Below are 22,194 nucleotides of genomic sequence, written 5' to 3' on the forward strand. Positions count from 1 at the left end.
TCGCTACTTATCATATGGCAGCTGCAGGTTAAAAGGTATTGTGACGTTTCTAATTTCAGAGTATTGCGATACTTTTGTAGTATTGGTGCACCTACACTAGTTAAACGTGAACAAAAGCTTAGTTTGTGAAGAAACAGCAGATGCGAGGAAAGTCTAAGCGCTCACCCTTATGACGTTAGGTGCACCAGTGTAACCCAGGACAAATTTTTGTCGCACCCTTAAAAAGTTTGAATTGGTCGCACTCTAGAGCCCTGCACACACACATTCACACACACCTTATACCACATACAAATACCTATGTACTGATGTCCGCTCTTTATGAGGTGTGTTGTAAGAAAGTTGTTGTATGTGAAAGTCAACAGCATACATAAGAGTCATTACAATACTGCGTGTTTGTGAAAGTGTGTGACAGTGTGATGAGCAAGCAAATGAGCAATTGAGCACCGGTATGTGTGAGAAATTTGTGTGTAGAGTTGTGTGTGTCTGTGTGTCTGCGTGTGTGTGTGTGTCTGCGTGTCTCTGTGTGTGTGTGTGTGTGTGTGTGTGTGTGCGCGTGTGTGTGTGTAGTGGGAATAGTGTCAGTGTCCTGTGTTTACAGGGCCTGTAAAGATTAGCTGTCGTTTCCCCGGTAGTGGATGCTGTGATTTGTCGCTGGCCCAGCCTCGCTCTACTCCGCTGGGGTGTCACAGCAGCCACCTATAAATAAGCCAGTAGGGTGGGAGAGCAGCACACCAACTCACCACTCAGGATGCCTGACCTTGCCCAAGATTCATAGCACATAGTGTGTGTGTGTGTGTGTGTGTGTGTGTGTGTGTGTGTGTGTGTGTGTCCCTCTGTGTGTATGTGCACGTATGCACCTGCAAGTCTTCTAAATAGTGTGAAGTATGGGTGTAAGTGTTAACATGGCTCGTGGTGTGTGTGTGTGTGTGTGTGTGTGAGAGAGTGTGCAGATGAGTTCTCTCTAAAATGGTGTCTGTGGTGTTGACATCCTTTTAGTTTAATGAAACAGGCTGAGGCTGTAACTCAGAGGTATCTGAGGACACCGATCTGGAACCTCTTATATAACCTCGAATGCATGGACCATGTACACTGCAAGTGAAGAGGAAAGACAGGAGAAAACTGTATAACTGTCAGTCTTTTTTTTCTTAATGTGAAGTACAGTGTGCATTTACAGTAAGAAGAGCACAGCACACACAGTGCAAGAGTAGGAAAGGTTTACCACCACAGTTCCCAGACACCAGAAGGTCCTATATAGGCATTCTCACATGCTTAAAGAGGACACGGAGGACACATGCTTAAAGAGGACAAGGAGGCATGGTGCAAGAAAGAATGATGGAGATTGGAGGCTAGTAGTCTTTATGCAGAAGTGCTCAGGGACTGTGAATTCAGATGTGGACCGCACCAAGTCAACAAATCAACTTAACATCAGCCTACTATTATTTGTTGTGCGGCCACAGCATCACTTAAAGCTGCAGTTGGCAACTCTGAGGGAACTTAGCCAACATGTTAAATGTTTGCAACTCTCATGCCCCTCCCCCACTACCACTGAGCACCCACTCATCGAGTTTGAGCTCGTCAATGCGCACCAGACTACACCAGACTGTGATTGACAGTCAGATCTCACACAGCCCTGCTCTGATTGGACCAGAAGAACCGGGAGCTGTGGATTTTTACAAAACAAATAACAGACTCTAGGTGGAGGTAGAAGTGCAGGGTTTTTTCTAAAACCAGCTGATTTATGTTGTTCTCGGAGCATAGTGTTGGTTTCAGTTTATGCAGATGTTTAAAGTGCTCAGGCACTGCGAATTCAGATGTGGACCACACCATTGTTTGTGTGTGTGTGTGTGTATGTATGTATATATATATATATATATATATATATATATATATATATATATATATATATATATATATATATATATATATATATATATATATATATATATATATATATATATATATATATTAGGGGTGTAAAGATTAACCGATACGTATCGGTATCCATTTTTAACGTGTAAGATACGGCTACATCGATACGCGAAGCACCGTATCGCAATAAAACTGAAATGAAACAGTCGTTATATCGATTTACTTGTTACGAATCGGTTCACAACCTTTTCTGCTCGCTTAGACTCTCATTTACATTGCAATCAGCGCGTTCATCCCACTTCCGGTTTTGAAACTACACGTGGCACGGATTTGTGGGTAATGCAGTTCGTTTTGGGCTACATTCATTGCCCAAAGTTATCAAAGGACCTCATTACTCATACATCTACTGCAACTTAAGCACGTGACAACTCGCACTGTTTGACAGTTTTTACTCTTTTGTTTTTCAAAATCCAGCGCGAAATTAAACACTTACTAAAGCATTCCTAAACAGCAACGATAGTCTGTAGCCTACTTTACGTTTGATGAAGGGATTTCCTTAATGTTAAAGAATAATTTGTGCCTTGCTGCTAAAACGATGCACAAATTATTATTATTTTGTTCATAATCACTCAGACTTGTGGTTTCTGCATATTAGGTCTACCGTTGGAACAAAATAGGCCCAAATTTTATTTCAGTATTGTCTTACCTCAACAATAGGTTACAGCTCCTTGAAAACAATCAGATACACATAGCTCTATAAAATCTATAAAGTCTTTAAAAATATATTTTTATGTTGTATTTGGCTGCAGTGTCTGACTAAAATATAGACTATTCTTTTTTCATTTCAATACAGTATATGATCATCATATTCACACATTTTTTTTTTGCCTAATTGACAACCATGACCATTATAATTGATAATATAAAATTAATGTGCACCTTGAGCAAATGATAAAAAATCTTTCAGAATGCTTTCCATTCTTGAACTGCATCGAATCGCATCGCATCGAGTCATACTGAATCATTTTTTATGAACATGTATCTTTTCTTGTATCGAATCGTGCCCGTGTATCTAGATGTGAATCGTATTGTCTTTTACATGAGAGATTCACACCCCTAATATATGTATATATATATATATATATATATATACACACACACACACACACCATTGAAAGAAATGTTCCTTGCTTTTAGCCCTGACATACATCTTTTTGTTTGTTTGCCAGCTCTTGAGGCAAAATGAGACTCATATAGCTCAAAGAAAATCAGTGACACAACCTCCTGACAGAATAAAGTAAAACATGAACATTTCTTATGCATTTCCCAAAGTAGTCTCTCATTTATCCTTGTCAGTGGTTGGAGAAAGTCCAACCACCCATAGGGCGTGGTGATCAAAGTGATCAGCCCTTCTTGTGATTGTCCAGCAACAGGTTTGTCTCTGGCACGCCTGTAGAGCTTGTTGAGTTGAAAAGACTGAAACTGTCTGGTGTCTGAAAGACTAAAAAGACAGCTCAGTAAAAAGACAGCTCAGTAAAAAGGCATTGTAAAGCAAAAAAGAGAGTCTGAGATGGAGACACGTTATTATAGAGATGGAGATCAGTTTGTGGATGGATTGAGTGATAAGGTTAAGGTGGAATGAGACAGACAAAAAGCTGCGGTGTCCCTGATTGGATACTGGGAGCTTATGTAATTCCTTGTGGTACGAGGAGGGTCGTTATGTATGCCTGCGTGGGCTGGGGGAAGGTTTGCTTTAAATCTACCATCAAAGAGAATGTCTAATACTCCCAATGTGCAAGCGCAAGCAGTTTTCCCCCCTCTTTCTCTCTCGATCTCTCTCTTCCTCTCTGTGTCTCCTCTTGTGCTCTATCTCTCTCTCATTCTATCTCTCGCTTACTTGTGTTCCCTCTTACCTTCACCTCCTTTGTTTGCTGTTTTCAAAGTTGAATTAGGAGCAAAGAATAAGTCATGCAGGGGAGGATGTTTGTGTAAGGTAGAGATATAGATGATGCACTTTGATTATGCATGACATTGTCATCATATCCTCCCTTTAATGTTTGTCTTCTCACTTGCTGAGTTCCTGCTTTTTAGTTTGCTCTCTCTCTCTCTCTCTCTCTCTCTCTCTCTCTCTCTCTCTCTCTCTCTCTCTCTCTCTCTCTCTCTACCTCTCTCCTTCTCTCTCTCTCTCCCTCTCTCTCTACCTCTCTCCCTCTCTCTCTCTCTCTCTCTCTCTCTCTCTCTCTCTCTCTCTCTCTCTCTCTCTCTCTCTCTCTCTATCTCTCTCTCTCTCTCGCTGTTGCTGTGGCTGAGCAGATGAATGGGAGTGTAATGAAGCAGGTAAATTAACGGCAAGTAGCAGGAGGGAGAGATGCTCTCACTGCCATGGCAACCAGAGTGCCTTTTTTCAGGTGAACCTTTTAAGGTGCAGAAGGAACGGTTGAGTCACAGCAGAACAAGAGATTGCACAATTAAACAGCTGTGTGTGTGTGTGAGTGTGAGATAAACTAATTCAAAGCATCCCTGTTTTAAGGCATACTCACACTGGGCACGGTTCATTTGTACTGTGCCGGAATACAGTTTTCTCCCGTTCTTGGTCCACACTCACACTGCATACTATCAAATTGTACCCAGGCACGGTTGAGCTGCTGTGCTCTAGAATCTTTGCATAGGCGCGATCATAAGCCCAACCGTACCGTGCCCGAGTCCACCTCCTCAAGCGCACCTGGGCACGGATAAGCGTACCGCACCCGGGTACCGTACGGAACGATCACACTGGTCAAACAAACTGGACTTTGGGGGTCAAAGGTACTCGGGTATGGTACGGATGGCATAGTGTGAGTATGCCTTTAAAGTATCTTACATTTTAGAAAAAAACTACAATCTACATGGTGGAAGCCGCATACAGCAGCTAAGTATAGTATGTGCCCTACTGTTGACATTTCATTCAGTTATTTCAATTTCATTGTATAATTCTTGATTTTGAATTCACTGGATAGTCAGCAACTCAGTTGATATTATAAGGAGAATGCTAGGAAAGGGAGTTGGTTTTTGCATGGATTGTGTTGTTGTTGTTGTACAGTAACAGCAACATAGTCGCTCTCATTCTGCCAATATGTGTTATTGGTTTAATTGACTGTACTAACTGGTCAGGAAGCTCAAAATTGTTAAGTAGAATATGTTGTGTTTTAATATACTGTGAGTTTTTATGGCTACTCTCTTGGTGAGGTCAAAATAGATTTTTGTTTTTTTTATGTTTAAAACAAAATTCAGAGTGTCACTGTTGAAAACTTTTTTTGAGTGTGTGTTCAAAACACTTTTTAAGCCCTTAGGGAAAAGAGAATAAATATTTTTTGTGTATACTCCGTCATCTTGAAGTTGTTGTTTTTTCTGGATGATAATCCTGTTCAATCATTTACGACTGCAAGTGCTTTGAATTGAAGGGATGTTTCATGGTGGATTAGATGTTTGCTGACATGCGATGAGCTGGCAGAATGTTTACACGCATAAATTAGGCATTTAGTGATACCCTATTTTACCCTCCTATTCCCTATAGAACAGGTTTTGTAGTAGGGTAAACATATACTGTATGTATTGCGAATTGCTTTCCTAACAGACATTTGTTATTTGTTTATGTCTGTCCAAGGTACTTTGCTCAGACACTAGCAATGGCTATTTGCTTAATTGGCAATTTTGCATTATATAGATTAGTCTTACTGTGCATAATCTAAGGCGTGTGATTAGATGAGACAGAAGGACTGACAGTAGCAGATATTCCAGCAGAGAGGATAAATGCAGATCTCTCTTATGTTTCGTGTTAACAGAAGTCGGTGATTGTTAGAGCTAGATTGCAGACAGAGGTTGTGTGTGTGTATGTGTGTCTGTGTCTGTGTGTGTGTGTACGTAGATGTCTACATGAGTGAGTAATAAGCATGTGTGTAAGGGAGAGTTGACGCATGTCTCCGTGTGTGTGTATGTATGTTGCTTCCCACACTCTGCCGCGCCTCCCTTCATTAAGCCAAGCCATCCTGAGATAATGCCTGAATTATGGAGATGATCTGCCTCCGTATGAGTTTCGCCTGATTGATTTACTGTCTGACGCCTGAGACTGAGACCGTGGGCTGCCAATCTGCTCTCATTCGGACAATTTGGGCCCCCGGTTCGCCGTGAATCCTTGGAGGCTAGGCTAGGCTCCTGCACCCTAAATTACATTACGTAATGAGAATGCTTCGACTAGTGAACCCAACATAGTCAGTCTATGTACTGTGTATGACAGGCTGTTTAGATACCATGCACATGCACACACGCACACATTATGCACTTGTACCTACTTCATGCAGCTAATTGCGTTCACAGTGAAGACGGTGCACTTTATTCCACTCTTACACAGCGTGTTCCGTCAGAGGCAGCCCAATGCAATATTCCCCAATTTAGCGTTAATCATGTCAGGCCAGTAACTCGACGCCATCCATCGCATAACACCCCACTCCTCCCCTCCTCTGCCCACCCTACGGACACGCTCGCCAATTAGCTCGCTGGGTTGGTGCCCAAATCCGATCATCGCTGACATCCATTACCACTGCCTAGCAACACACAGCGAGAGTCGGGAAAGTAGGGTCTGGGAAAAAATAGCTTCTAAATTGCTCATCACAAAAGACTTGCATAAAGACTTAACGGGCCTTGTAGTCACCACAGCTGAAGTTATCCACGCTCATCTCGTCCCTCCTCCTTAGCTCTCCGCTATTTTCGAGTTGCTTTCCCCTGTGATTCTCGCTTTTTTGTTGACTTTTCTTAGTGCACTCTCCTGTAATCTCTCCCCCTCTCTCTCACTGCACACATCTCTGTTCAGGCTCTCCTCCCCTCAGCACCCGCAGCATCAGCCGTCTCATCCCCCATTTCAGTCAGGTTGAAAAGGACTTCTTCCGCTGCAACTTATATAGTCATATCCATTGTAGCCATGTGCAAGCAATAGATGATTGTGTGTGTGTGTGTGTGGAAGAGAGAGAGAGGTGAGGTACTGTGTGAAATAGAGTAAATGTTGGAGTAATTCATGTTTAATTTGTGGGTCGATGTGTTGCTTAGTCAGGTCTCTGACCTTGTACCGATGTAGACATCACTTTGGTTTAACTCCCTCTTTGTCTTCCCTCTACTCTCTCTCTCTCTCTCTCTCTCTCTCTCTCTCTCTCTCTCTCTCTCTCTCTCTCTCTCTCTCTCTCTCTCTCTCTCTCTGTCAGATGAGTAGTGTGAAGCGTCTGAAGCCACGGCTGAACTCCATGCTCTTTAAGCTGCAGTTCGAGGAGCAGGTGTGCAACCTGCGGCCGGACATCCTGGCCGTGAACAGCGCCTGCGACGAGGTGCGCAAGAGCAAGAGCTTCAGCAGGCTACTGGAGCTGGTGCTGCTGCTGGGAAACTACATGAACGCCGGCTCCCGCAACGCCAAGTCCTACGGCTACGACCTCAGCTCCCTCTGCAAGGTGTGTGTGTGTGTGTGTGTTTGTATAATGGTGCAGGTTATGTTGGTCTGTGTGAGTGCAGGCCATACTTTCTATTATTTTTTTGTTCTTGTTGTTTTTGTTATTCCACCCTCTTATTTTGCTTTTTTTATTTTATTGTTTTATTTGTTGTCAATGAGGCCTTCTAGATGCATCTGTTTTCCAGTATAAAAGTTCACCTGGTCAATAATCACTCATTTCAGTTCAGCGTGAGTTTTCCTTTCACCAGATGACCATCATTACAGAGAAAAGAGCAGCAGATTCATCCTGCAGACAAGCAGTCCCAAAGTTCTTTTTCGATAAAGATCTTTTTCAACAAGTCCTCATGTGATGCACCCATATTCAGCGCTGCGCTCATGGTTTTTTTTTTTTTTTTCTCCACATGTCCCAGGGTCACCATATCCCCATGCAACACATTTTATTTCATAAACTGTCACCCTTTCTTACATGGCAATCAGATAAGCTGATAATTTATGTTTCTAAATCTGTGGATATAGCTTTAGTGTGAAGGGGAGGAGGTGCTACGCTGGTGGCCTTAGAGGTTAGGTTGGTGGGGGGCAGAGGGATTGGGATCATGTTACCCCAGATGGCAAGCGATAGGGCATGCCCTCCCAGCAGAAGATCACAGATACACAGACACAGACACACACACACACTCACACACACACACACACACACACACACACACACACACACACATGCAGAGTCATAGTCGTGCTCACACACACATACTCACATGAACTTGGCCACACACTGCTGATGTTGCTATGTTTTTATGTCACCTTGAGCTTATCGGTCAGGCCCATCTAAAGTGCCTCTCCCTTTGCGATGTTCCTACTCTTCCTCTTATTCATCATCTTCCTCCGTTTTTTCTGCCGGATGTTTGAAAGGCCTTCATTTGATTTAACACTATAAGGCACCAGTGCTGCTTCTATCTGCTAGCATCTGTCAAAGCTGCAGAGACCAAAACACACTTTAGTTCTCCTTCATCTGGGTGCACCAGATAAGCCCCACTAATGCTGTAATGCAAACACAGGTGTGTGTGTGTAGAGAGAGACAGTGTATGTGTACATCTAGGCCTACAACACAGGCTTGTAAGAGATATATTTTTTTTTATGGTTGTTGTATATTGTTTGGTATGATGAAGCCATCATTCCCAAACATCAGAGCATTCTCTTAAATGTTTTACCAGTGACCAGTACCAAGTCACAAGAACAAGATCTTTTTCTCTTTGCACTGATGTTTTCCTCTTAATGAATGTGTTTTCTTCTTTAGCCTTGCTTTTCCTTTCTTTCACCAGCACAGCACAGCAGGGGTATGAGATTTAGCTCAGCACAGTCGCATCACACCTTATGGCCAGGCGAAAAATAGCACCAGTGTTTCCCATACATTGGCTTATTTGTGGCGGCCCACCACAATATCATGTTTGTGATGCATGCATGTTTAAAGAAAACATTAGCTATTGTTGTTGGCATCACAACCATACTGAGAGTATTTCACTGATAGTTGATAGCACACATTATCACTCTCTCAGTAATGACTTTATCTCACACCTCAAGATCATCCTCCCGTGTGTGTTTGTGTGTGTGTGTGGGTACAAATGTAAGCTGTTGGTGTATATATTTGGAAGCCTAGGTAATGTCCACAGACTAGTAGTCAGGGGGTTGCAGATTCCTGGTCTCTCTAAGACAAGAGCAAAGGCTCTAGCAAAATTCTGCTCAATTTCTGTGAAAATTGGCAGTTGCCACATCTGGAGAAGGCGCTGTTTTTTGTACCCATGAACTGAGACCAGAGGCATAGGCTACTGGGTTTACAATGCTGGTATCTAAGATTGTTTGTGTTCAATGAAATCTATTGTAAAATGTCAACACAAATAAAGGTATTAAAATTGTGTGTGTGTGTGTTTGTGTTAGTGTGTTTCTGTTCTGAGTTTAGTATTTGTCATTTGTTGTTGTAGCAATAGAGTGACAACAGGAGATGCTGCTCTTTTTTTGTCTCTGTGAAGCCATTTATTTCCGCTGCTGTGATTGTGTGTGTACTCTTATTTTTCACCTTCGTTGTCCTTCTGTTTACCTCCTCTCTCCTCTTTGTCTGGTCACATTGGATCTCTCTTTATATTTTATATATATATATATATATATATATATATATATATATATATATATATATATATATATATATATATATATATATATATATAACCCCCCCCACACACACACACATTCAGTCTATCCTGATGAAATCGGAACATTTTCCATTTTCTCACCAGGTCACGTCTCGCCTGCCTTTGTTGTGCGCATGCCTCCCTGCGGCGTGGCATAATGTGTGGCCTTATCTCCTCTAATCACACACTCCTCCGTTTTGATTTCCTCCTGCCATCTCTTCCTCCTTTTTAGCCGAACAAAGGTGGGATACCTGCACAGTTGGATGCTAATCATAATCTACAATGAAGACATGTCACTGCTTCGATCCTCCCGCCTTAGTGGAGGCAGCTATCAAAAATTGTCATCAAGCATAGAGGAGAGACAATATCTTTCTTTGCAATCGTATAATGTTTATACTTTTTATCTGTCTCCCTTATATTTATATTTTATATTATCAGTTTATTTGATTATTTGCTCAATATTGATACAATGTCATATGATCATTGAGTTCTGTCTTCATCTCTCTCTCTCTCTGTGTGTGTGTTTGTGTGTGTGAGAGAGAACTGGAAACATATTTTTACCCTTTTCCACTTTATTTGCCAGTTTTTTTTTATTTTTTTATTTTTTTTTTACATTTAACAAGAGTCTAGTGTGAATGTGTGCATATAACTTATGCACATCATATCATATTTTACTTCTACCAAGGAGATTATTCTTTCGGTGCGGCTTGTCAATTTGTCTGTCTGTCTGTCATTAAGCAGGATTATGGAAACATTACTGCAGTGGAATGGAGTATTATGCCCAAATAGAGAGACAATTACATTTTGGACCAGAGCTAAATCACAAGACCGATCGACAAATTTAGCTGCACTTTTACTAATGGTTGTGGTATTTGCTCTTGGCAGAGGTCTAGTTTTAAATCTTGTTAATATTTACTTTTTGTATGTCTTTCTGACTCAGCTGAAGGACACCAAGTCTGCAGACCAGAAGTCCACTCTGCTTCACTTTCTGGCTGAGGTGTGTGAGGAGAGGTATCCAGAGGTACTGCACTTTGTGGATGACCTACAGCACGTGGACAGAGCAAGTAGAGGTGACCGACACACACCCACATACACATGCTAGTGCGTATACATACGTCACTATACCAGAGACATTCTAATGTGGAGACACAGCACTCAAAGAATCTCCCATAGAAATGTATGGGGATAGTTCGTAACGCAAACATGGCAGTCGTCACATATTCCGCCCCTTCCGCCTCCAAAAGTTGACATGTGAATACATCAGGCCAACCGTGTGTTGTGATTTCGCAGCTGGAGCAAGGTTGGTGTCGTGATGCCTTGTGCACTCGTAGTTCTGCCCGACTTTGACTATACTCTGATGATACACATCGATTAACCTTAGATGCTTTGATACAAGCCTTTCATCCATAGGCTGACTTGATCTCCAACCTGGCTCAAAATAGCATTACACTTCGGGTCCCTACAGACAGATCGAAGTATGGTAAACTTTGTATTTTTGCTGCCAAACGGAAAGTTGAACTGGTTATCATCTATAAATAGACCCCTGATTTGTTATAACTCTGGATCATTCCTTTAAGCACACAAATGCTAACGAGGCTTTTATAGGTGTGTTTGTGTGTGTGTTGTCATCAGCTCTGGGCTTGGTAGCGTGTCACTGTCTGATTACGGCAGCTATTTTTTCCCCTGTCCCGTGCCAGCCCAAGTTCTCCAAGCCACCGGGGGCCCCTCGTTTTGGCTCGACATGAATTATTACTCACCTTGCACGCTTTACACGCGCACGCATGCACCTTTTTACAAACAATTTACAAACAATACGAATGGCAGAATCACACATCTAGTGTACACGGAAACACATGTACACCCAGAACTGCAGATGAGTATGCACTTACTGGTGTTAGGACAAAAAAGAACTGTAGATCAGGTGAGAGTGAGAGAGGTACTTTGATAGAGTGCTTTGTTTCTATAGCGACCATTTGGATCCTCCTCACAGCTTTTGACTGCAGTCTCAGAATTTCATAGACACACACAAACACACGGTCCCCAATGAAATGAGCATTAATCCTGCATTTACCGGTAGTAAATATTACGTAAAGTGTCAGGAAACTGATATGTTCTTTGCAGGCTCCCTCATACAGAAACCCAGTGAGCATTTGGCACTGCAGAACAGAAATTGTGTTTTCCCCTCTCTTCACATGAGCAAAGAGTATGTAGCGTCCAGCATGCCCAGGTCTGTCGGTGGCCTTTACTTAGAGTCACTAGACAGGCTGTCTGCCACACAACCCAGTGAGTTACATCGGTTTGAGGCCAAAGCTCAGTGTCTGAAACACAGCCAAGCCAGTTCACACGCCATCCAGGTGCGGGTCTCCGAGCTTTTTAACTGATCGTGACCCTGGCCGGAGATGCAAACTGAGGGCCACTGTAATAGGGTGTGAATCAGAGAAAGAATGTGTCAAACTGCATTATTGAATGCATGGCCAGCCAGGAACCACCTTCACACAGCCCTCCTGCAGTCCATGGTTTATGAAAGGTTTGCTGTCTGGAGTGTAGGTTCCCACTTGTTGCATATAGCACTTGTACTGTATGTGGGCCTGAGCCGTGTCCTGTCTGCAGGTCTGCTGGTCTAGCAGGTGTCCTTTCAGTGATCCTTGCTGTGGACAACCAGCTACAGCTGTGTTTCCACAGGTCTCTGAACAGCAAATATTCACAGTCCCAGCCAGACAAACATGCTGGCAGGCCAGTGTTGGCTCTATTGTGTTGATCTACCTAGCAAACTGCTTCCCACCCAATTTTTACCTAATGTACTATTTGATGCTGTAATTTAATGCTGTACCACACATGCAATGGTAAAATTGTATCCTGTAAATAATAAATTGTACCTTATAGTGATTGTGTGGTAATTATAGATCTAAATCATGCAACATACATTCTCACGGCACAGAGTCAAAGTGAAGGGGCCGACTCGATCTTCATGATTTGATTGTATGATTATGGTGGCAGTTTGTTAATAAATGTAGTAGTGGGATTTACTGCAGTTGAAATGACTGCAACATAGGTAATGTGATTTGACTGACACTCTCAGCATGGATTAAATCCCCTTGATGCATGTGTGGGTGGGTGTGTGAGCACACTGTGTGTGCTTGTGCATTTATTTGTATGTTATGACATTTGTGTGTGTGTTTGAGAGTGAGAGAGTGAGGGAGACACAGAGAGAGACTCCTATATTGATCGAAACATAGGAATTGACAGGCATGTCCTGTATGGTCACATTGCCTTGGGCAGCCCCCCAGTGCTGAAACAACAGGGTGGCCAACTGTCTCTGCACATTACAGCACACTACAGAGACAGAAGGATGGGGTTCAGGGTTTCAAAAACAGTTAACTAGTAAAGGGAGCATGAGCGTGAGGAGGAAAGGATTGGGTATGCAGCTGAAAGAAATACTGAAATTTGCAGATAATTGGTATGGTGCCATTATTACTAGGCTGTACGATATGAATCAAAACCGAAATGTTCGGTTGTAAATTGACTTCACGTCACAAGCACTTGTTGACAGTGATCACAAAAGGTGCTCTGAAGGTCTCCCTTCAGCTTCGCTGCTTGGCCCCCAATAAATACATAACACACATATTTCTGTTTTCCAGCAACATATTAGGAAGCATAGGCCATTTTACAGCATTGTACAATATATTCAATGAAATACCAACATGCTGCATTAAATGGATCCATAATCCAGTCATACTGAGCACTGCTAGTTGGGAAATATTTTTTAAATAAACTTTGCAGGGATGTGATGTAGGCCTACTGTTTAATACAAGGGATCACAAGAGTGGCTCCCAATCAGACGTTTCAGTGATTTCGCTCAGAAATCTCAAAGGCATAATACTGTCGCGATCGAGGCGCCTGTCCCATACTCAAGTTTTTTTGGTGAATGCAGTAATCTTATTTGCTAGGTGAGGTATGTGCTTGTCTTTGCCTTGTAACTGGACATTTAACTCAAATGTATCGCTAAGATATATCAAATATATCGCTAAGATAGGCCAGCTTCGTCAAGAAATGTTCATTAGTGAACGTGCTTGCAGATTCAAACATGCGCTCTTCCTCCAAGAAGAGGCGACTCGGAGCTCAAACACGCGCTACAGCACTTTACCTCGGGAAAGCCACCTTGCCTCGCTGTGAAACAGTACAGCCTTTTGGTCAGCTACCATCTCTTCGCAAAGTGCTGAGAATAGACGCGCTTTTAAGGGCCGGGTTTTGATGAAATTCACCACTCTCACAACAAGGTTCAAAATTTCATGTAGGTCGGGACTAACTAAGCTGCCTTGACACGAGCGCTTCCCTGTGAATAACACAGTGCGTCCATTGCGCATCGGGTGCTACCTGGGCCCAGGCTACAGATAAAAAAATTAATTAAAAAACTCCTGTTTTTCACGTCAGTTCGAGCCCCATCTGGCATGTCTCCGCGACCCACAGTTTGAGAAACGCTGGTTTACAGTGTGTGAGTGGCCTTGCTTTAAGTGTGCGTTTCTTGTATGATAAAAGGTGGCCTTTCATTAAGTGCTTGTGTGTGTATGTGCGTGCGTGTGTCCTATTTAGGTAGTCTGGGTGGGACTGAAAAGTCTCAAGTGGACCGGAGTGGTCTTTCGGAAGAGCCTCATAACAGCACACTAATTATAAAGCTGTTCTGTCTTGTGAGCTTACTATTGATCATTCGGCTAGCAACAATAACTTGAATAAAGACCGTATTTAACAATAACTTCAATAAAGACAGTATTCAACAATAACTTGAACTTGTAACGGAACTGTATGCAGTGGTGTGTATTTGCCTTCGTGTGTGTTCATGGGCCTAAATATAGTCTACTACAACCTCAACAAAACCAGTACAACAACAAAAACATGAAGATTTGGGCTTCTTCTATGTTTGTGTATTGGTGGTGTGTGTGTGTGTCCGTATGCGCACACATGCATGTGTTTGTGGTTGGCTGCTTTGCTGCTGTGTAGGGCCTATGTGTGTAGGCAGCCAGCTCTGGGACAAACTGTATCTCTGTTGGCAGAGGTCTCTTGGTAGCTAGGAGGCCTGGCACAATGACCCGACTAGAGCAGACAGAGACATCTCCAGCTGGGCCTCCCTAGGATTACTCCTCAGTGTGTGTGTGTGTGTGTGTGTGTGTGTGTGTGTGTGTGTGTGCGTGTGCGTGCGTGCGTGTGTGTGTAGATAGAGAGGAATATCATGTCTGGGAGCACAGCCACAACAAGGCCAGCACACTCCAAGCTTGTTAGTAACTCTGTAGGAGTCAAGTAAGAGAGATTGTGTGTGGATCTTCTTTTGCAGGCGAGCAATGCTTCCTGCTGGTCTGAAATGCAGTCTTTTATGACCACCAGAACGTAAATGGACTTATAAGTGGCTATGGTTGTTTTTTGCACTCTGCCATTTGCATAGTCTCTCTCAACCAAACAAGTGTACACACCCTCTCACAGTCTTTGTTTGAATGTGCTTTTTAGTTTTGAAACCTGCTGAATCTCCACGTCTCCGTCAGGTTCCCCTCTGCGCCTCCCATCCTCTCTGGGTGCCATTCCTCCTCCCTCCATCCCTGTCTCCTCCAGTCCAGTCCCCTTTCTCGTCTATCCGTTCCTCCTTCCCTCCTGTTCCCTTCTCTCAGACTCATACAGAGGCACGCTTGACTCCGGAACTTTCCAGAACATCCATCACTGCCAAGCGCCATAATCACACTTATCAACACGTTTATTTATTCAGTCACTACCAACACCGGCCTGCGCCAGTGTGCTGGATTTATCTACCATAAGGCACTAGACTCATTCACACACACACACACACACACACACACATACTCGATGGTTGCTGGTTACATATTTATCCCCTGCGTTTAGGCACTACAGACACACAAACACAGGCACTCAACCAACACATACACCCATAGACATACATACTGACATGGATTAAGGGGTGGTTGTGTCTGTTGTGAATAGTGTTAAGGGGTGGTTGTGTGTGTGGTGAATAGTGTTAAGGGGTGGTTGTGTGTGTGGTGAATAGGGAAATGGGACATGCAGAATAATGTGGCCTCTTGTGGCTGACTGTTTGCTATATCCTGTGAGCATTCACCATTCACTGCCTGAGCCACACTCCATTCAGTATATGTGAGTGTATGTATGTACGCACTACTTACACTGTGTGTGTTGTGTGTGTGTGTGTGTGTGTGTGTGTGTGTGTGTGAGTGAGTACAGAGACTAAATTCAGCGAATGACGTTTCTTTTCTCTGTTTTCAATTTCACATTTTAATTCAACTGTGTGTTTCTGTGTTTGTCGGTGTAGAGAGAGAAATGGATAGAGAGAGAATAAGCTAATCTGGTTATTGGATAGGCTTGGATAGGTCTTGAGACATCTACAATGCTCTGGTCCACCTTCCTCTGACCTCCATGAGAGGGCGCTAGAGGCTGGTGTCTGGGGACTTCACCTGGGGAGTCTCAGCCCCTCATCATATCCACTGCTCTTGTGTTAGTGTGTGTGTGTGTGTGTGCGCGCACACACACATATACATACATTTGCCTTTGCATAGCACCTGCCATATCAATCTAATCCTAACCGAATTGTCTTCACATGCATACATAATACAGTCCACTAAAGTCAGTACAGCCGTTTCTCTCTCTTCCCTCTCTCCTTCTTTCTCTATCCATCTTTGTTTTGTGTCTGACACACACACACTCACACACTCACACATACACACATTCATGAATGTAGCTCTGATTGAGACTCTGATGCCCCGGGAGCATGTGCCAGCTCAGGGTCCTGCTGCCACCAGCCAATCTGGAGCAGATTTTGGCACCAGACAGCAAGAAGAGAAGACAGGAGAACTAAAAGGAGGCTGGAGGAGGTGTTTTTACACTGGGAGGGAGATGTGAGGGAGGGCTTGAGCATTCAGCTTCTGTTTGGAGATTTGTGTTGTTGCAATGCCCTGATGATGGGCATTTTGCCTTCCTTGTCTCTGTAATCTTTTCATTGCTATCCTCACCTCTTTCTCTCTCTCCTTTTCCTTCTCTCTCTCTCACTTTCTTTTATTCTCTCTCTTTCATTGTTTCTCTCACTTTCTTTTTTCTCTCTCTCATATATTGTAAAATCGTGTTGGTCCTACAGCATGCAGCTGTTTCTTGACTTCTGTATTACAATGTAATTGGTGGGCTTCTCTGATTAGGAATGGATTACCAGCTGTGCACATACACACACACACACACACACACACACACACACACAGCGGTTTGGTATTTGCATGGTCAAAACAAAACAAGAATACAGAGAGCCATCTTTGTATGTGACAATTTACTGACCAAGTGGCTGAAGAGCTTGTTATGTGATATTTAGGCTATTCATTAGAGTCATATGCGTTTTATCTGTTAGTCAGTTCTTTGCAGCTTGACAGGCTGAGAAGTGTTGGTAGCTTGTGTGTGTAAGTACATCTTTGTGTGAGGAAGTGTATTGTGTGTGTGTGTGTGTGTTCAGTATTCTGAAGGATGTGTTAGTGAGGTGGCTGGAGATTGAAGTGGTCAGTCTAAGGCTCAGCAATTACTTGTTTGCAGCCTGAACATACACACACACATGTACACCTGTCTGTGTGCACCCTGCATCTCTGCAACCTCAAAAACACTAGTAATCAACAAACTTTCTGTCTTACACACACACACACACTCTCACACAAACTCACACACACACAGACACTTCTCACACTACACACAGGCTACCAAGCGAGATTGAAGAGAGAGCAAACTTCATTGTACTTGTTTGTACCTCAGCCAGAGCTCTGCTTGTTTGGTTGGTTCTGTTCTCACTTTTCAGTACAGCTCTCCCCCCACCGCCTATCCTCGCCACACACACACACACACACACACACACACACACACACACACACACCAACACACCACACACACATTTCTGACAGCCTCTATCTATACAGTCCAGCAGCGCTCACTCAGTGACAGCATGCGTTAACTCTGGCAGGACCCCATGCTCACACTGCGTTGTTAGATAATATGTTGTTGAAGTGTCTGTCTGTAGACCTGAGATGGAGGGTTTTGTTGAAGGCGATGCCTTGTTTGGAGGATTTGGTGCATGGTGTTTTGTATTATCGTAGTTGGTGCCCCAGGCTCACCATTTGCACTTCAGGGAAATGGCAGATTCCACCTTAAGCATCATAATGTTCTCTACACTCACTCCACATGACAATCCCAGCATGTTATTTTATATGCATTCAAGTTGGCCTAACGCTTGCTCAGTAGTTGTCTTGCGTACAAAAATACTGTATGGCAAGAAAATCAGTTTGGCCTGATTTAATCAGTGTCTCCGTTAAGGCAATGCTCATAATGTGTTGATACATGGATTTCACGTTTAATGGAGCAGTGCATTCCATCCACAGATCCGCACTTACGCTATTAGTTCTATCGGCACACAACTATCAGAGTACAGTGGGGTGAATACTGGGGATGTCAGTTTGAATGTTATCTATCGTTTATACTAGAATTTGTTACATTTTAAGACATATTTTACATCTGTATTTACATATCCCCATTTGCCACTAGCTATTTCTGATGCTGTTTGTGTGTCTGTATGCATGCCTTTGTATAGTGCTGCTTCTGAATATTTACATATTCTTATCCACTGTCTGTTTTTGTGTGTGTGTGTTGCAGTTTCAGCAGAGAACCTTGAGAAGAGTCTCCGTCAGATGGAGCGGCAGCTACAGCAGTTGGACAGAGACCTGCAGACCTTCAGCTCCCCTCAGGACCAGCAAGACCTGTTCACCATCAAGATGACCATATCCTTACACACACACACAGCACACTACCACACCCCATATAACACATAACCCACATCCTAATCAATTCCAAAACATAGTCTCTGACTCTTTACTATAGGTTATTGAATCATGAAACCTTACACACATGCATAGATGGCACACAGGCACTCTGACTCACTCATAAAGTACAATTTGGGGAGCAAAGAGCTGTGAGTGTGTGAGTGTGAGAGAGAGAGATGGTGCGTGCCTGTGTGTGTGCATGGACTCCTGCATGTCAGTGGCTTTGACACCTCTTTTAATTATTCACTCAAAGGATCTCACACTGACAGGCCAGGCTAGAGACAGGTGTCTGTTTAATAATGAAGCTGCCCCCCCCTCTCTCTCTCTCTCTCTCTCTCTCTCTCTCTCTCTCTCTCTCTCTCTCTCTCTCTCTCTCTCTCTCTCTCTCTCTCTCTCTCTCTCTCTCTCTCTCTCTCTCTCACTCACTGAGTCCAACTGTCCATCATAGCACATATGATGAAGCCCTAAGCCATGGCTGGACACAGCACAAAGAGTGCATATCCACTGTTTCATCCACCCATGGGCTTCATGGGAAGCCTGCTTTCATGAGATCAGAATCAGCGTGAGCAGAATCTAAAGTGTCGTAGTGGCAGGCATGTTAGTCTCTAGTAGCTGGCCGCTGACAAATATGTGTATTAGAGAGGAAATCTGAACTACATCAAAACGCCTCTGTAGCTGGTAGTATGCAGATAGTTAGTGAAATGTAATGGGTCTGGGTGTGTCCGTAATGCTGAAGCTCAGAGAAGACCAGCTGGATCACACCCTTTGGTCAGATGTCCTGGTCGGCTTGTGGAGCTGACTGGAAATGGGGCTCAGTAGCCTTTCACCTTTCCACAGACAGGCAGTCATCAGGATAATTAGATCACGGGGCTAGTTTGGTGCACCATTCCATTGCCACAGCCTTGTCAGAGTCCATCAGGAATTATGTGTGGCTTCCACTCCTCTGCCTGATATCTGAAAGGGGAGCTAGCAGTAAGTCAGTCTCTCTCTCTCTCTCTCTCTCTCTCTCTCTCTCTCTCTCTCTCTCTCTCTCTCCTCTCTCTCCTCTCTCTCTCTCTCTCTCTCTCCCCTCTCTGCCTCTCTCTGTCTGTCTTTGTCTGTCCATCCTATAATTATCTGGCAAATGGCTGGGCAGTTTAAAACAGATGAGAGGAGACTGAGAGACAGATGGGTGGGCCACTCAAGTTTCTTTCCTCAGATGACCTCAGAATCGGCCAGTTCGCCCTCATTTGATTACTTTCTACTCCTCTTTCCAATGTACCAATTGAAAACCTAGATCTTCATAATGAAGAACCTCTAGGAATATCTGCAATCTGATTTGATTGTTTGGCTCACTGAAAATGTGTGTGTGAGAGAGAGAGAGAGAGAGAGTGTTGTAGTGCTGACTTTATCTATGTAAATGTGCAGTAACAAGACATAAAAAGATGCCTTATATATTTAAAGAGACCGAAAGAGTATTCAGCCTCTTGCTACTCCCCTATGTAACACACACAAGCTGCCTGCCACACACACACACACACACACACACACACACACACACACACATTCTGAGACTGAGTTTCTTTCACTCATTTTCTCCTTTTCATCTTCTCAGCCCTCTTTTCCTCAGCAGTCACATTCCTGAAAATACATTCTTACCCAGATATGCTTGGAATTACCTTGTTGCAATCTTTTTTGCCTTTTTTTAAAGTGTGGAAGTGATTGGATCACCTAGAGCAATAGTTTGCACGCACACACACACACACACACACACACTTTCACACACTCACACAATCTTCTCAATCTGTGCCTCATATGCTGGCTGGAGAGACTGATAGAATGCTTTAACGTGCAGTGTGCTGAAGAGAGATGAGCGCAGGAGTGAAGTGGAGGTCAAAGATGGGAGAGAGAGAGAGAGAAAGAGAGGGAGGGGGATGGACAGATTAGACAGAGAGATATTCATCTGCCATGCTCTTCACTGCATCTCCATTTGCAGCCTGGCTGCGCTTCACAGGGCCCCAGCGGGCCACTGAAGAGTCAAAGTGAGAGCAGCACCTATCACACTCTCTCTCACACACACACACACACACGCACACACAGAGAGAGAGAGAGAGCACCTGACACATATAATATATACACAGAACTGAACAGAACGCAGACAATTTTTCATACTGCCGCTCTACAATCGATTATATAGTATATATTTGCAGGATGTTAAGTTTAACATCTAATGTAAGCTCTCCATTGGTTTTTACATTAAATGGTGCAAGATTTAGAATAGGCTCAATCGTCCAATCAATACAGAGCAGCAGCCACAGGCCAAGCAGTGTCTGTGTTTCCTCTGTGTGCCCCCACTAACTGCACTGGATCCACTAACTGGGCTGGATCCACTAACTGCATTGGATCCACTAACTGCACTGGATCCACTAACTGCACTGCCCCCACTAACTGCACTGGAGTAGAAGAGAAAAATGGCCCCTCAAACAACTGACCAGTGTCCTGTTGACATGTAGAAAGAAAGATGTTTGTCCAAAGTTGATTTTTGCATGACTGTGTTGGAGCAGTTGATAAAAGACTAGTCTCTTCTTCATTCATGGCCAGTCTTTCACTCCTATCTAGGCTAATCCCTTGCAATACTAAACATGTCATCAGAATACATCAGACATATCACACACACTTAAATAAAATATGTCCCACTCACGCGTCATAATTTCATCCACATTTTATGTGCATCTATCACCTATGCAAATTGAATTCTTGTTTTGAATTGAGATACCATGTTTTTTTTTTTTGTCATCCTCATGTTATCAGGTCAATTTTAGATTTGTGAGACATTCGCACTAACACACTGGCAACCAGATCAGCCATAGGGCTCACTAATTAACCTGACACATCAGAGAGCGAATAATGCGATAAAGCCTGCTGCTATCTCCTCTGACATGGCTCTTACCTCCCAGCTCTGCTTTACTTATGTGTGTGACGGCTTATTAGCATTTGTGCGTAGTTGCATATACATATGAGCATTATTTCAGTGTGTGTGTGTTTAGCAACTCTTTAGTTTTGCATGTTTTAGTAAATCAGTATCTTTATTGTGAGTGAGTAGTCCCCTTACATGAAAGGCACATGACGGAGACAGTAGATGTGTGTTAGGGGCCGTCTACATGCCGCTCTGTGTAAAGCTCCAATCTCTGTGTAAAGCTCATCAGGTGTTGCTTTACACACTGAGGACTAAAGGTGTCACCTCCAGTCCCACTTCTATCAGTCAGTCTGATTACCCTCTGTAAGGGCCTTTGTACACACACTCACACACACGTACAACACATAGCTAATGCTGCTACCCCTCTTTACTATATGTGGACAATCTGTGTCCTGTGTCTGCTTAGAGCCTCTGCGTATTGATTCCACACTTTTATTCTCCTCAAACAGAACTGTGTGTGTTAGAGAGAGGAGAGAGAGAGAGAGAGAGAGAGAGAGAGGACAAAAGGCTCTGTGGAGGGAGGTGAAGAAGCCAAAACAGGAAAAAAAAAGAACAGCAAAAGGACATAAAGTGAGAGGGAAAAGTGTGGAAGGAGAGCATGGGGCAGGGGGATAGAGGAGAGAAAGTGAAAAAGGCATGGAATATCTTTGAAGAAGATCAAAGTTCCCTGCACACAATAGCAGGTGAATAGGTGACCATCCTAGGAGAGAGGATGAGATCGATGAGCCTGGGGCAGATAGGGGGAGGGGAGGGGGGCAAAGAGAAAGTATAGCAAAGGAAAGACACTTTAGGAGAAGACAGTAAGATAGAGGGGGGGAAAATAGCTATTCCCTTCTCATCATCAGCCAATGAGACAACCTT

The 22,194-nt window shown here is 43.4% G+C and overlaps 1 protein-coding gene across 2 annotated transcripts in view; it reads left to right on the forward strand.

Annotated features, from left to right (window-relative positions):
* LOC121698440 (protein diaphanous homolog 3-like) overlaps positions 1–22,194 on the forward strand; it is a 295,588-nt gene that overhangs the window by 175,722 nt on the left and 97,672 nt on the right. For both annotated transcript variants that reach the window (XM_042080537.1, XM_042080536.1), the window contains 3 exons: positions 7,101–7,340; positions 10,463–10,592; positions 18,211–18,335. In XM_042080537.1, the coding sequence (XP_041936471.1) occupies positions 7,101–7,340; positions 10,463–10,592; positions 18,211–18,335 (495 nt within the window). The remainder of the gene's footprint in view (positions 1–7,100; positions 7,341–10,462; positions 10,593–18,210; positions 18,336–22,194) is intronic.

This window comes from Alosa sapidissima, chromosome 23, assembly GCF_018492685.1.
Source record: "Alosa sapidissima isolate fAloSap1 chromosome 23, fAloSap1.pri, whole genome shotgun sequence".
Taxonomy (NCBI): domain Eukaryota; kingdom Metazoa; phylum Chordata; class Actinopteri; order Clupeiformes; family Clupeidae; genus Alosa; species Alosa sapidissima.